The sequence below is a fragment of the Moschus berezovskii genome, chromosome 9 (assembly GCF_049115385.1).
Source record: "Moschus berezovskii isolate FMDL1 chromosome 9, NW_MosBer_1.0, whole genome shotgun sequence".
NCBI lineage: Eukaryota > Metazoa > Chordata > Mammalia > Artiodactyla > Moschidae > Moschus > Moschus berezovskii.
In genome coordinates, this window is record NC_142468.1 from 42,907,191 (window position 1) to 42,920,169 (window position 12,979).

At 37.5% G+C, this 12,979-nt stretch overlaps 1 protein-coding gene across 3 annotated transcripts in view; it reads left to right on the forward strand.

Moving 5' to 3' along the window:
• GALK2 (galactokinase 2) overlaps positions 1-12,979 on the forward strand; it is a 152,012-nt gene that overhangs the window by 14,144 nt on the left and 124,889 nt on the right. For all 3 annotated transcript variants that reach the window (XM_055435659.2, XM_055435658.2, XM_055435660.2), the window contains exon 2: positions 10,602-10,690. In XM_055435659.2, coding sequence (XP_055291634.2) covers positions 10,602-10,690 — 89 coding nt within the window. The remainder of the gene's footprint in view (positions 1-10,601; positions 10,691-12,979) is intronic.

Consider the following 12,979-nt stretch of genomic DNA (forward strand, 5'->3'; position numbering starts at 1 on the left):
ACGTGAAGTCGTTCAGTCATGTCCAACTGTTTGCGACCCCATGGACTATACCCCACCAGGATTCTCCATCCATGGGATTTTCTAGGCAAGAGTACTGGAGTGGGTTGCCATTTGCTTCTCCAGGGGATCTTCCCCACCCAGGAATCGAACCCGGGTCTCCCGCATTGCAGGCAGATGCTTTACTGTCTGAGCCACCAGGGCACATGACCTTCTGAGTAAAGGGACTAGTCAACCACATCATATATTTTAGTAAGCTTAATTTCTTTTTTATTCCTTTTAAAAAATCAAATAGAAATAGAACTCTAATTTCTTCTTCTGTATCCCAATCTTGCTTGCTTCCTGTACTTCAGATCCCACTGTTCTAAGTTTTCATTCTTAGCATTTCTTTGCATTTAGAATAGATCGGTTTATAGATGTACTATCTAGATTTAACTGAATTCACTCCTGATAAAATGAACTACTGATCTAAGTTTCTGTGCATTCTCTTCTCTTTTCCTTCTCTTTGGGATTACGTTTTATTTAAAAAAAATTTTTTTTTGTTTTATAAAGTTTTTATTTTATTATTTATTTTTATGCTTGCTTACATCAGGTCTTAGTTTTGGTACACAGGCTTAGTTACCCCATGGTATGTGAGATCCCAGTTCCCCCATCAGAGATTGAACCCGCATCACCAGTATTGGAAGGTAGATTCTTAACTCCTAGACCACAAGGGAAGTCCCATGAGATTAAATTTTAAATTGTTAGATTATTATTGCTTTTTGGTAACAGCTTTATTGATACATAATTCACATACTATACAGTTCAATTATTTAGAATTTACAGTTAAATCATTTTTGGTATATTCACAGGATTGTGCAACCATCACCGTAATCAAACTTAGAACATTCCCATCCCCACCCCCCACAAAGAACTCTGCATCTGTTAAGCTTTCACTTCCTTGATACCTGCAGTTCAGTTCAGTTCAGTCACTCAGTCGTGACCGACTCTTTGCGACCCCATGAATCACAGCACGCCAGGCCTCCCTGTCCATCACCAACTCCCGAAGTTCACTCAAACTCATGTCCATCGAGTTGGTGATGCCATCCAGCCATCTCATTCTTCGTCGTCCCCTTCTCCTCCTGCCCCCAATCCCTCCCAGCATTAGAATCTTTTCCAGTGAGTCAACTCACCTGCAAGCCCTAAACAAATTATAATGTACTCTTTGTAGATTTGCTTATTCTAGACCTTTCAAATAAATGGAATCAGATAATATGTTTTTGTGTGTGTGTGTGTGACTGGCTTCTTTCACTTAATACAATGTTTCAAGGTACAACCATGTTGTAACATGTTATCAATATGTCATTACCTTTTATGACTGAATAATATTCCATTGTATTGACATATAACATTTTGTTTATCCATTCATCAATTAATGGGCATTTCGGTTGCTCCCACTTTTTGGCTCTATGATTAATGGTGCTGTGTAAACACATTCTTAATATGAAAGATTTGAATTTTTTAAAAGTATAGTCAGTAAAGCCTGAAAACCCTACAGTTCTTTTTCTCGTAATCTGATTCTTATCCTTACTGCCAATTCTTACTTCCTTTCTTAAAAGTTTGGTTTGTTTTGTTTCCTTGTAATATCATTGTATCCTTTCGGTATCATTGTATCTTTATAATATTATTGTTAACATTTTTATAAAAATTGTATTATATTCATATAAGTAGAATCATATTTGGTTTTCTGTAATTTACTTTTTTCCACTTAATATTTCTTAGAGATTCTGATATATCACTCCATAAAGATATATTTTATTTTTTAATGACTATTGCATAGTACTAATATGATTATTTAACCACTCAATTATTAGAGTATACATTGAAGTTTCCAATTTTTCACTCACAAATATTGCTGCATTGCTGCAGTAAAAATCTTTATACATTTATCCTTAAGCATTTTTGTTTCCTTAATGGAACCTAGGTCAAAGGTAATAAACATTTAAAATTTTGATAGTTTCAAAAAATAAAAATAAAATTTTAATAGTCGCTGCCAAATGGCCCTGCCACCCCCTAAAAAGATGTTATTAGATTGTCTGATTCTAGTTAGTTTTTAGAAACTCTTTATGTATGTATGTATGTTTTGAATGAATATTTTTGAATAAACCCATATGATATTTTATATGTTTTAGGTATATTATTCCCAGTTTAGCAATTTTCCTTCACTTTATGTTTTTGTTGTGTAGACATTTTATATTTTATGTAGTGTGTTACATGTTGAATGATAGTATCCTTGTCTTGATTTTGATTTTAATGGGAAAGCTTCTAATATTTTTGTCAAATATGTGATGTTTGATATTTCTGGCACGTCGCCTTGGTTAAATTAAGGACATTTTCTTTTTTCTAGTATGTCAAGAGCTATTTTCTTTTAAATTTAAACTTTTGTTAAAAACTCGGGAATGTCTATTGAATTATACTGGAGTGGGTAGCCTTTCCCTTCTCCAGGGGCTCTTCCCAACCCAGGGATTGAACCAGGTCTCCCACATTGCAGGTGGATTCTTTACCAGCTGAACCACAAGGGAAGCCCAGTAATACTGGAGTGGGTAGCCTATCCCTTCTCCAGGGGATCTTCCCAACCCAGGAATTGAACCAGGGTCTCCTGCATTGCAGGTGGATTCTTTACCAACTGAACGATCAGGGAAGCCCTATATATACATACATATATGTGTGTGTATATATATATATATATATATATATCTGCATATTTTGAGAAGATCATGGAGCCTATCCCTTCTCCAAGGGATCTTACTGACCCCAGGAATCGAACTGAGGTCTCCTGCATTGCAGGCAGTTTCTTTACCAACTGAGCTATCAGGGAAGCCCTATATATACATACATATATTTATACATATGTATCTGCTTATTTTGAGAAGATCACGGAGTTATAGAGTTCTTTCCCTTTTTATTATGTTATAATAGTACATTTAATCAACATAGTTCCTAGTACTGCTTCATATTCCTGGAAAAAGCTGTGGTCACATATATTATAAAATAATATATGTTGGATTAAATTACCAATATTTTATTTAGATTTTTTTATACCATTTTAACAAGTGAGAGTAGCCTATAGTTTGCTTTTGGGGACTATTTGTAAGTGTTAGTATAAGGGTTATACTATTCCCAAAATTGGATTGGAAGGCTTTCCACCACTTCTGTTAGAAACATTTATGAAAAAAAAATTTTTTTTTAAAGGTCTTATAGGACTAACACATAGTCTTTTCTGGGTCTTGTTAAGGGGATTATTTCCAACTACTTTGTATGTTTCTCTTTTCTGTTTCTCTGTCCTGTCAAAGTCGAGCAGGGATGGGGAATTTTAACTCCTCAGTTTGGGTTCAGTTCAGTTCAATTCAGTCGCTCAGTCGTGTCCGACTCTTTGCAACCCCATGAATCACAGCACGGCAGGCCTCCCTGTCCATCACCAACTCCCAGAGTTCACTCAGACTCATGTCCATCGAGTCGGTGATGCCATCCAGCCATCTCATTCTCTGTCGTCCCCGTCTCCTCCCGCCCCTAATCCCTCCCAGCATCAGGGTCTTTTCCAGTGAGTCAACTTGTCGCATGAGGTGGTCAGTTTGGGTAGTGGGAACTTATTTCTGTGGGCTCCTGTGTCCTTCTGACATGTAACTGTCATTGTGAGCACTTTACTTTCTGCCACAACAATATGTTCCAGGATTGTACTAAACTCTCCCTGCTCCAGCTCTGGAATTATTTCTTCAGAGTCCTGATTTCTTTTGAAACCAAGATCTAACCACTAGGGATGCTTCTTGCTATTGGGATGTTAATGCTTCTAGCCCATCACAGTGCTTCACTTTGCTTCTTTCTTATAACAAAATTTTATGACAATCACTTGATAAAAATTCCTGGAAGCTATATTGTTTTTTAATAGTTTCATATTACTTCATTTTGTGAATAGACCATACCTTATCTTCCCAGGTGGCACTAGTGGTAAAGAACCTGCCTGCCAATTCAGGAGATGTAAGAGATGTAAATTCAATCTCTGCATAGGGAAGATCCTCTGGAGGAGAAAATGGCAACCCATTCCAGTGTTCTTGCCTGGGCAGTTCCTTGGACAGAGTAGCGTGGTGGGCTATAGTCCATGGGATTGCAAAGAGTTGGACTTGTCAGAAGCAATTTAGCATGCATACATGCAGGTTGTTTCTGCTGCTGCTAAGTCACTTCAGTCGTGTCCGACTCTGTATGACCCCATAGACAGCAGCCCACCAGGCTCCCCTGTCCCTGGGATTCTCCAGGCAGGAACACTGGAGTGGGCTGCCATTTCCTTCTCCAATGTGTGAAAGTGAAAAGTGAAAGTGAAGTTGCTCAGTCATGTCAGACTCTTTGCGACCCCATGGACTGCAGCCTACCAGGCTCCTCCATCCATGGGATTTTCTAGGCAAGAGTACTGGAGTGGCTTGCCATTGCCTTCTCCAGCAGGTTGTTTCTAGTGTTTCACAGTTACAACACTTCTGTAATGAGTAATCTCTGTAATGAATAATCTCACGAATATGTATTTTCATATTGCTGGAGAATACCTTTAGGGTAAATTTTTCACATAGGCTTTTTGGGTAAAATTACATTCTAACCAATGTATTTTTGTTAGATACAAAGTTTTGCCCAATTCTTCAAATATGTTGTCCTGGTTTGCATTCCCAACCCAGTACCTCTTTCCACAGAACCTCACCAGCAGAGTATGTTGTTACTTTTTAATATTCACGAGTCTTATAGTATCTTGGTATAGTTTTAATTTGCATGTCTCTAATTTCATGTGCTTAAAGTTCATTTATGAACTACTCTTAGTATGGATTTTCTGTTCTTTTGCACATTTTTCTATCAGGTTTTTGTTCATTTTTCACTTCAGTTTTTGAGTTTTTAAAATTGTAGTTGATTTACAATGTTATATTTGTTTTGGGTGTACAACACAGTGATTCAATATTTTTATTGATTATATTCCATTTAAAGTTATTACAAAATAATCAGCTATATTTCCCTTTGCTGTACAATATATCCTTGTTGCTTATCTATTTTATACTTAGTAGTTTATGTCTCTTAATACCATGGCCCTATCTTGCTCCTCCTTGCTTCCTTCTCCCCACTGGTAATCACTTACTTGTTCTTTTTATCTGTGAGTCTATTTATGCTTTGTTATATACATTCATTTGTTTTACTTTTTAAATTCCACATGTAAGTGATAACATAGAACATTTATCTTTCTCTGACGTATTTCACTAAGCATAATATTCTCTAGGTCTGTCCACATTGTTGCAAATGGCAGATTTTTGTTCTTTTTCTGAGTAGTATTCCACTCTGTGAATATATATATCCATCATATTCATCTATTAATGGATACTTCGGTTGTTTCTGTATGTTAGTTATTGTAAATAATGCTGTTATGAACATTGGGAGTATATGTATCTCTTTGAATTAGTGTTTTCATTTTCTTTGGATGTATACCCAGCAGTGAAATTTCTGGATTATGTGGTAGTTGTATTTTCAGTTTCTTTGAGGAGCCTACGTACTTTTTCCCATAGTGGCTGTGCCAGATTACATCCCTACCAATAGTGTACAGTGATTCCTTTTACTCCACATCCTTGCTAACATTTGTGTCTTTTGGATGATAGCCATTCTGATAGGGGTGAGGTGTCATCTCATTGTGGTTTGATTTGCATTTCTCTGATGACTAGTGATGTTGACAATCTTTTCATGTGCCTGGTGGCCATCTATGTGTCTTTTTTTGAAAAAAATACATATTCAGGTTTTCTGCTGATTTTCTAATTGGACTGTCTTTTGATATATAGTTGTATTAGCTGTTTATGTATGTTGGATATTAACCCTTTATTGGTCATTTCATTTGCAAATATTTTCTCCCATCGAGTAGGTTGTTTAATCATTTTGTTGATAATTTATTTTGCTGTGCAAAAGCGTTTAAGTTTAATTAGATATCATTTATTTATTTTTACTGTTATTTCTTTTGCCTTAAGAGACAAATTCAAAAAAATATTGCTATGATTTATGTCAAAGAATATCCTGCCTGTGTTCTGTTCTAGGAGTGTTATGGTTTCAGAGTTTTTGTAAAAAATATAAAGAATATATCTGTAACATATGCTGTAAATATATTCTCTTAGTTTGCTAGTTTTCTTTTGATTTTGATTATGACATTTTCTGCCATGTAAATGTTTCTAAAAATCTTTTGTAGTCAAATTTGTCAGTTTAAAAGTTGCCTCAGAATTTTGAGTCATAGTTAGAGAAACTTTTCTCTATGTTGAATTACACTTAAATTCACTTGTATTTCTTCCTAGTGCCTGATCCACTTGGAGTAAGAGATGGACCTAATTTTATCTTTTCCAAAAATTTTACCAGTTGTACTAGCACTATTTATTACTTTGTGTCTTGATTTGAGATGCCAGTTTCCTCATAGACTATATTTCCATATGTACTTGCATCTATTTCTGAACCTTTTATTCTGTTGAAGTCTTCTTGTCTCTATATGTATTTAAACTTCACTGTTTTCATTACAGAAGCTTTATAGTATGTTTTAATGTTTGGTAGGGTTACTCCTTCCTGATCGTGTTTCTCTTTTAAAATGTTTTCTCCACTGTTTCTGCATATTAGTTTTCCACATGAAATTTTATATCAATTTGTCTATCTCTATAAGAAAAGCTTGTTGGTATTTTTTGGGAGGATTGCATTAAATTTATAAATTAACTTGGGAATAATTATCCTTATGATGTTGGGTCATTTTATCCAAGAACAAGGGATGTCTTTCCATTTCTTTGAAACTATTTTATCTCTTTCAAGAGTGTTTAAAGCTTTTCTTAAATAAATTTTACATATTTCTTGTTAAGTTTATTCCTAAATACTTAGTGTTTTTTTATTGCTGAGAATAAGGTATACTCTACCATTATAGTCCTAACTGGTGATTGTTTTTGCATAGGAAGGGTATTCATGTTTGGATATTTATTTTATATTCTGCTGTCTTTGTGAATTCTTTTATTATTTAAGTTGGTTTTAGCGTTAATCCTCTGGGATTGCAGCATGTGGGATCTTTAGTTATGGCACACAGGATGTAGTTCTCTGACCAGGGATCAAACCCTTGCCCCCTGCATTGGGAGTGCGGAGTCTTAGCCACTGGACCACCAAGGAAATCCCTCTTTTGACCTATAAAATTTCTTTTGTTCAATGTTGTCTCATCTTTGTCACTTCTTATTTTGTGTTTTATTAGCCCCCATTTTCTCAGCTAGCGATTTGTCTATTTTGTGCATGCAGAAAATGATAGCAGTCTGGAATAGTGAAGCAATGAGAAGGAAGAAGACTTTATATCCTTGAATGATCATCTGTAGTGGAGATAATCTAAATGACTGACTAAAAGACTCTTCATCTCTGTAGGACAAGTAAAGAAGATAGTATCTGAATGGATGCAGAATGCTGATGAAAATTCTGCTATAACATCAGCTCTGGGACTTCCCTGGTGGTGCAGTGGATAATAACCTGCCTGCCAATGCAGGGAACACGAGTCTGATCCCTGGCCCAGGAAGATTCCACATGCTGCAGAGCAACTAAGCCCATGTACCACAACTATTGAGCCCATGCTCTGGATCCCAAGAGCCATAACTACTGAGTCTGCATGCTGCAACTACTGAAGCCCATGCGCCTAGAGCCTGTGATCCAGAAGAGAAGCTGCCATAATGAGAAACTTACACACCGCGACAGATAGTAGCACCTGCTTTCCGCAACTAGAGAAAGTCTGTGGAAAGCAACAAAGACCCAGAACAGCCAAATATAAATAAATAAATAGAAACAGACAAACAAACAAAACATCAGCTCTGGCTTCCTGGATGACCCAGGAGAGCTCGAGATGGTGGAGAAGGACGTGAGCTCACTCATTTTGACGAGAACACCAAAGTCACAACTAACTGCTGAACAGCTATTTCCAAAAATCCTGGAACCTACCAAAAAATAACCTACATCCAAAGACAAAGAAGAAGCCACAACAAGATGGGGGGTCATAATTGTGATAAAATCTAATCCCATACCTCCTGGGTGGGTGCCTCACAAACTGGAAAACAATTATACCACAGTAATTCTCCCACTACCCTTATGGCAGAAAGTGAAGAGGAACTCAAAAGCCTCTTGATGAAAGTGAAAGAGGAGAGTGAAAAGGTTGGCGTGAAGTTCAACATTCAGAAAACAAAGATCATGGCATCTAGTCCCATCACTTCATGGGAAATAGATGGAAAAACAGTGGAAACAGTGTCAGACTTTATTTTTTTGGGCTCCAAAATCACTGCAGATGGTGATTGCAGCCATGAAATTAAAAGACGCTTGCTCCTTGGAAGGAAAGTTATGACCAACCTTGATAGTATATTAAAAAGCAGAGACATTACTTTGCCAACCAAGGTCCATCTAGTCAAGGCAATGGTTTTTCCTGTGGTCATGTATGGATGTGAGAGTTGGACTGTGAAGAAAGCTGATCGCCGAAGAATCGATGCTTTTGAACTGTGGTGTTGGAGAATACTCTTGAGAGTCCCTTATACTGCAAGGAGATCCAACCAGTCCATTCTAAAGGAGATCAATCCTGGGTGTTCATTGGAAGGACTGATGCTAAAGCTGAAACTGCAATACTTTGGCCACCTCATGCGACAAGTTGACTCACTGGAAAAGACTCTGATGCTGGGAAAGGTTGGGGGCGGGAGGAGAAGGGGACGACGGAGAATGAGATGGCTGGATGGCATCACCGACTCTGTGGACATGAGTTTGAGTGAACTCTGGGAGTTGGTGATGGACAGGGAGGCCTGGTGTGCTGTGATTCATGGGGTCGCGGAGAGTCGGACATGACTGAGCGACTGAACTGAACTGAACTGAATTCTCCCACAGAAGTGAAAGAATGTGCCCCACGTCAGGCTTCCCAGCCTTCAGGTCCGGCAACGGGAATAGGAACCCCCAGAGAATCTGCCTTTGAAGTGTGGTTTGATCACAGGAATTCCACAGGCCTGGAGGAAACAGAAACTCCACTCTTGGAGGGAGCACACAGGGTCTTTTGCATACTAGGACCCAGAGGGGAAAAAAGGAGTGACCCTATAGGGTACTGGGCCAGACTTACCTGCTAGTTTTAGAGGGTCTCCTTTGGAAGCAGGGGGCAGCTGTGGCTCACTGCAGGATCAAGGACCCTGAGGGTGAGCTCTCCTGGAGGCCACCATTAGCCCCACCCAACAGCCTGCAGGCTCCAGACCAAAGAATCAACAGGGAGGAAACACAGCCCCACCTCTCAGTAAATAGAGTTTCTTATGGCTGTCCCAGTCCTAGGAGGTCTGGAATAACTTCCAAGAATATTCAGTGTATCTTTTTATCATTATAATAAATTTCCTTTTTTTCTTAAATTTTTTGGTATAATTTTGTTTATTGTAACTAGTTGATTTTTAAGATCAATTATTTAATTAATGAATGTCCTTAATATGGTAGGTCTATTAGATATTTACTGTCTTGCTGTTATTACTTGATACAATATATTGTGGGACTACAAACAGTGGTAGGTCTTCATAGAAGTGACTTGAGATGATTTAACAGCATAAAATTATTAAATATAAGCATTTTTGATCTGGAAGGGACCTATAAGGAATATCTAGTTCAAATTTTCTAATCTTACAGATGAGGATCCAAGGGAAAATGATTTTCCAAACTTTAGCATTGAAGTAGAAGCCCCATTGGAGTTAGAATTGTAGTCTCCTGATGTGATATCCAGTCTAGTTTTCATTTGACTGTACTCGGTTGAATGGCATCCCTCTTAATTCATGTCTACCTGGAACCTCAGAATGCGACCTTATTTGAACTGCATCTTTACTTATGTAATCAAGTTAAGTGCGCCCACGCCCACACCCCCCTAACACATCCAGTAAGTCTGATGGCCTTATAAGAAGGAAAAACAGAGTCACAGGTAGAGACATACAGAGGGAATTACATATGATAACACAAGCAGACATTGGAGTGATGCAGCAGCCAGCCAAGGAATGCCAAGAACTGATGGTCACCATCAGAAACTAAAAAGAGGCAGGGAAGGATTTTCCCCTCTAGGTTTCAGAGGTTTTCAGAGGTGCTGCCAAACTCTGATTTTGGTCTGCTGGTCTCTAGAACTCAGAGACAATAAATTTCTGTCGGTTTAAGTCACCCAGTTTGTGAAACTTTATTGTGGCAGCCCTAGGAAACTGATACACTACTCCATGCTGCAGTTTTTGGTATAAAGAGATTCTTCTTCTCTGAACATCATTTAGAAATTATACAGAAAGTTATATTCTTCATAATTGAAGGAAAGAAGTTTTTCTTTGTGTATGTCTGTGTTAAATTTTTTACTCTTCTGTGTGCTTAGCTATGCTCTTGTGTCACTTAAGGGGTTACAGTATTGTTTCATCCAGGGATTTTCAAAGAAGTGTCAGTAAAATAGTTTGCTTTCATTATTTTTAAAGATAATAATGGTGGTAGGTGTATGAAATATGTGTGTGGTGTTTGTATTTGTGTGTGTATCACAGGTTTTTCTATTATCTGGATATTCTGAAATATGCTACTCTTGTTTTCAGATTGCTGAAGCTAAAAGAGATGTTTAATTCTAAGTTTGGATCCATTCCCAAGTTTTATGTTCGAGCACCAGGACGAGTCAATATAATAGGTATTTAGAAAGTTTCTTCTCTTAATTTTTTCCTCCTTTGATAAGATCCAAATTTTTGTTAATATATCAGGAGAACTGGAAAAATAGAATGTTTCACATGTATCTACATGTAGCAAGTTAAGCTTTTTCATAAGAAAATACTATATTTTCATCTTTTCCATTCCGTGTTATTGACGTTAGTTTTGTCCATTCATTTTTAAAATTCAGAAGTTTGTTGAAACCTGGTTGTTCCCATTATTTTCATGAGAGATGGAAAGATTTTTCTGTGTTGCAGGTTAAGTTTTTTGACTGCAGGGAATAATTTTGATGGTTTTACATTTATTCATTGGATCAGAAGAATACAGGGAATCCCAATAATCCCTTGCTTTTAAAAATATGGTGGCTTGAAGAATGAATATGTTTTATCAAGAGAACTGAGAAAATTCCAAATCAAAAGAGGATTAAAAAGAAAACTTTCTATACTGGAAAGTGAAAGTGAAAGTCGCTCAGTCGTGTCCAACTCTTTATGACTCCATGGACTGTGTCCATGGAATTCTCCATGCCAGAATATTGGATTGGGTAGCCTTCCTTTCTCCAGGGGATCTTCCCAACCCAGGGATCGAACCCATGTCTCCCACATTGCAGGTGGATTCTTTTATAAGCATACAAAAAAATTAGTTGAAATAGTATAACGAACTTCCATGTACCCAAAATGTAGCTTCAATTATTAACTCAGGAAAGCTGATTTTCAAGCAAATATGGAGGATTTTAAAAATATGAGATACTTGAACATAGTTAAATGAGGTAGAAAAGGGGAATTGGGTAAAGTTAGTGGAGAGAAAGAGATTGAAGATATCTGAGAAAAGAAGAGATAGAGAAGGATTCTCAAGAGGGCAAGAAGGGTTGGTATCTACAGCACAGGAAGAGGGCCACTTTGAGTCTTTTTTAACAGAAGGTGGGAAAAAAAGGGTGCAGGTTGATGTAAATAAATGTATAATTTTGGTATAGAAGGTTGAGGGAGTTCCTTTGGGGGAAGGTTGGAGGTGTTGGATGTTTAAAGAGATGGCAGAAAGTTTGAAACAGCTTTGTCAAGGATGGGAGAGGGAGATAACTGAAAAAAAAAGTTTGCTTGTAACAGTGAGATCTGGTTAGAGCTGGAGACCATCGAATTGTAGCAATAATAATCTGCAGATTTGTTCATTTCCCCTCTGCCTCCAGCTAGTCCAAGTTGCCTACATTTGATCTAGCTTTAGGGTTTTGTTTTGGACAGAGGTTACAAGAGAATGACAATGACATCAAGAAGTTACTAATACTGTCAGAAGGGGTAGATGAAGTAATGAACCCTGGAAAATATGCTAGGTAGAAAAATAAAGGTAAGAGGGAGCCTATAGGCTAGAGAGGGCAAAGAACTGAATCTGAAAAACAGGTTAAGTAGGATAAACTGAGTAAGAGAAATGGCATGTTGGAAAGTTTTAGTAAAGAATATGATATTTGGAACAAAAATCCATAGGTAGAAAAGTTCCGGGTGATAAGGAGTTCTATGGTCATTACTGGATTTGTCAAGACCATGGAAGTAAGATAATTGAAGCAGAGAGGAGGTCAGGTTCTCCAGAGGTCAAGGGATTAGGAAGCTGGGGCCTTGGACTGGGTTGTTTTACAGGATTGGGATGGAGAGAGTTGAATGAGATGCAAAGGTCTTCAGAGAGGAGCAGATGTCTAAGATAGAGATGAATGTGGTGGAGACGAGAAAATGTGGTTTGAACCTCCAAAGCACAGGACAGGAAAAAGTCCTGGAAACATCAGAGTGGGAGGAGGTTATCACCAACTCCGTGCTTCTGAGAGAGAATTGCAAAGCATCAGTATCCTCAGAGGAGAGCCAAGTTTCACTTAGTTTGGGGAGTAACAATTTTCCTGAGTAAGTAATTCTTACTCAATGAATGCTGACTATCTCATTTTAAAAAAAGGTGGGGGATTATGTTCTAAGATACTTATTTAGTTAGTTCTTGGGATGAAATGAATTTCAATCTTTATTAAAATAATTATTATATTTTCTGTTAAAGTGTCCAAAAATCTTGTTTCCCTTACTTGCCAACAGTTCTTGCTCCCCAGAATGGGTTCCATTAGTTTTTGTACAGGGAGGAGTCTTCATTCTCAGAAGGCTGTCATTCACACTGTAGCCTTCCCAACAAAATCTGGTACCTCCCTAGAATTCTATTTATTTAAATATGTGTTTTCTATTTGTGAATCACTGTTCTATATTGTAGTTTTGAAGGAAGTTGGGGAGAAAGACAACTTTGAATTCTCATTGAA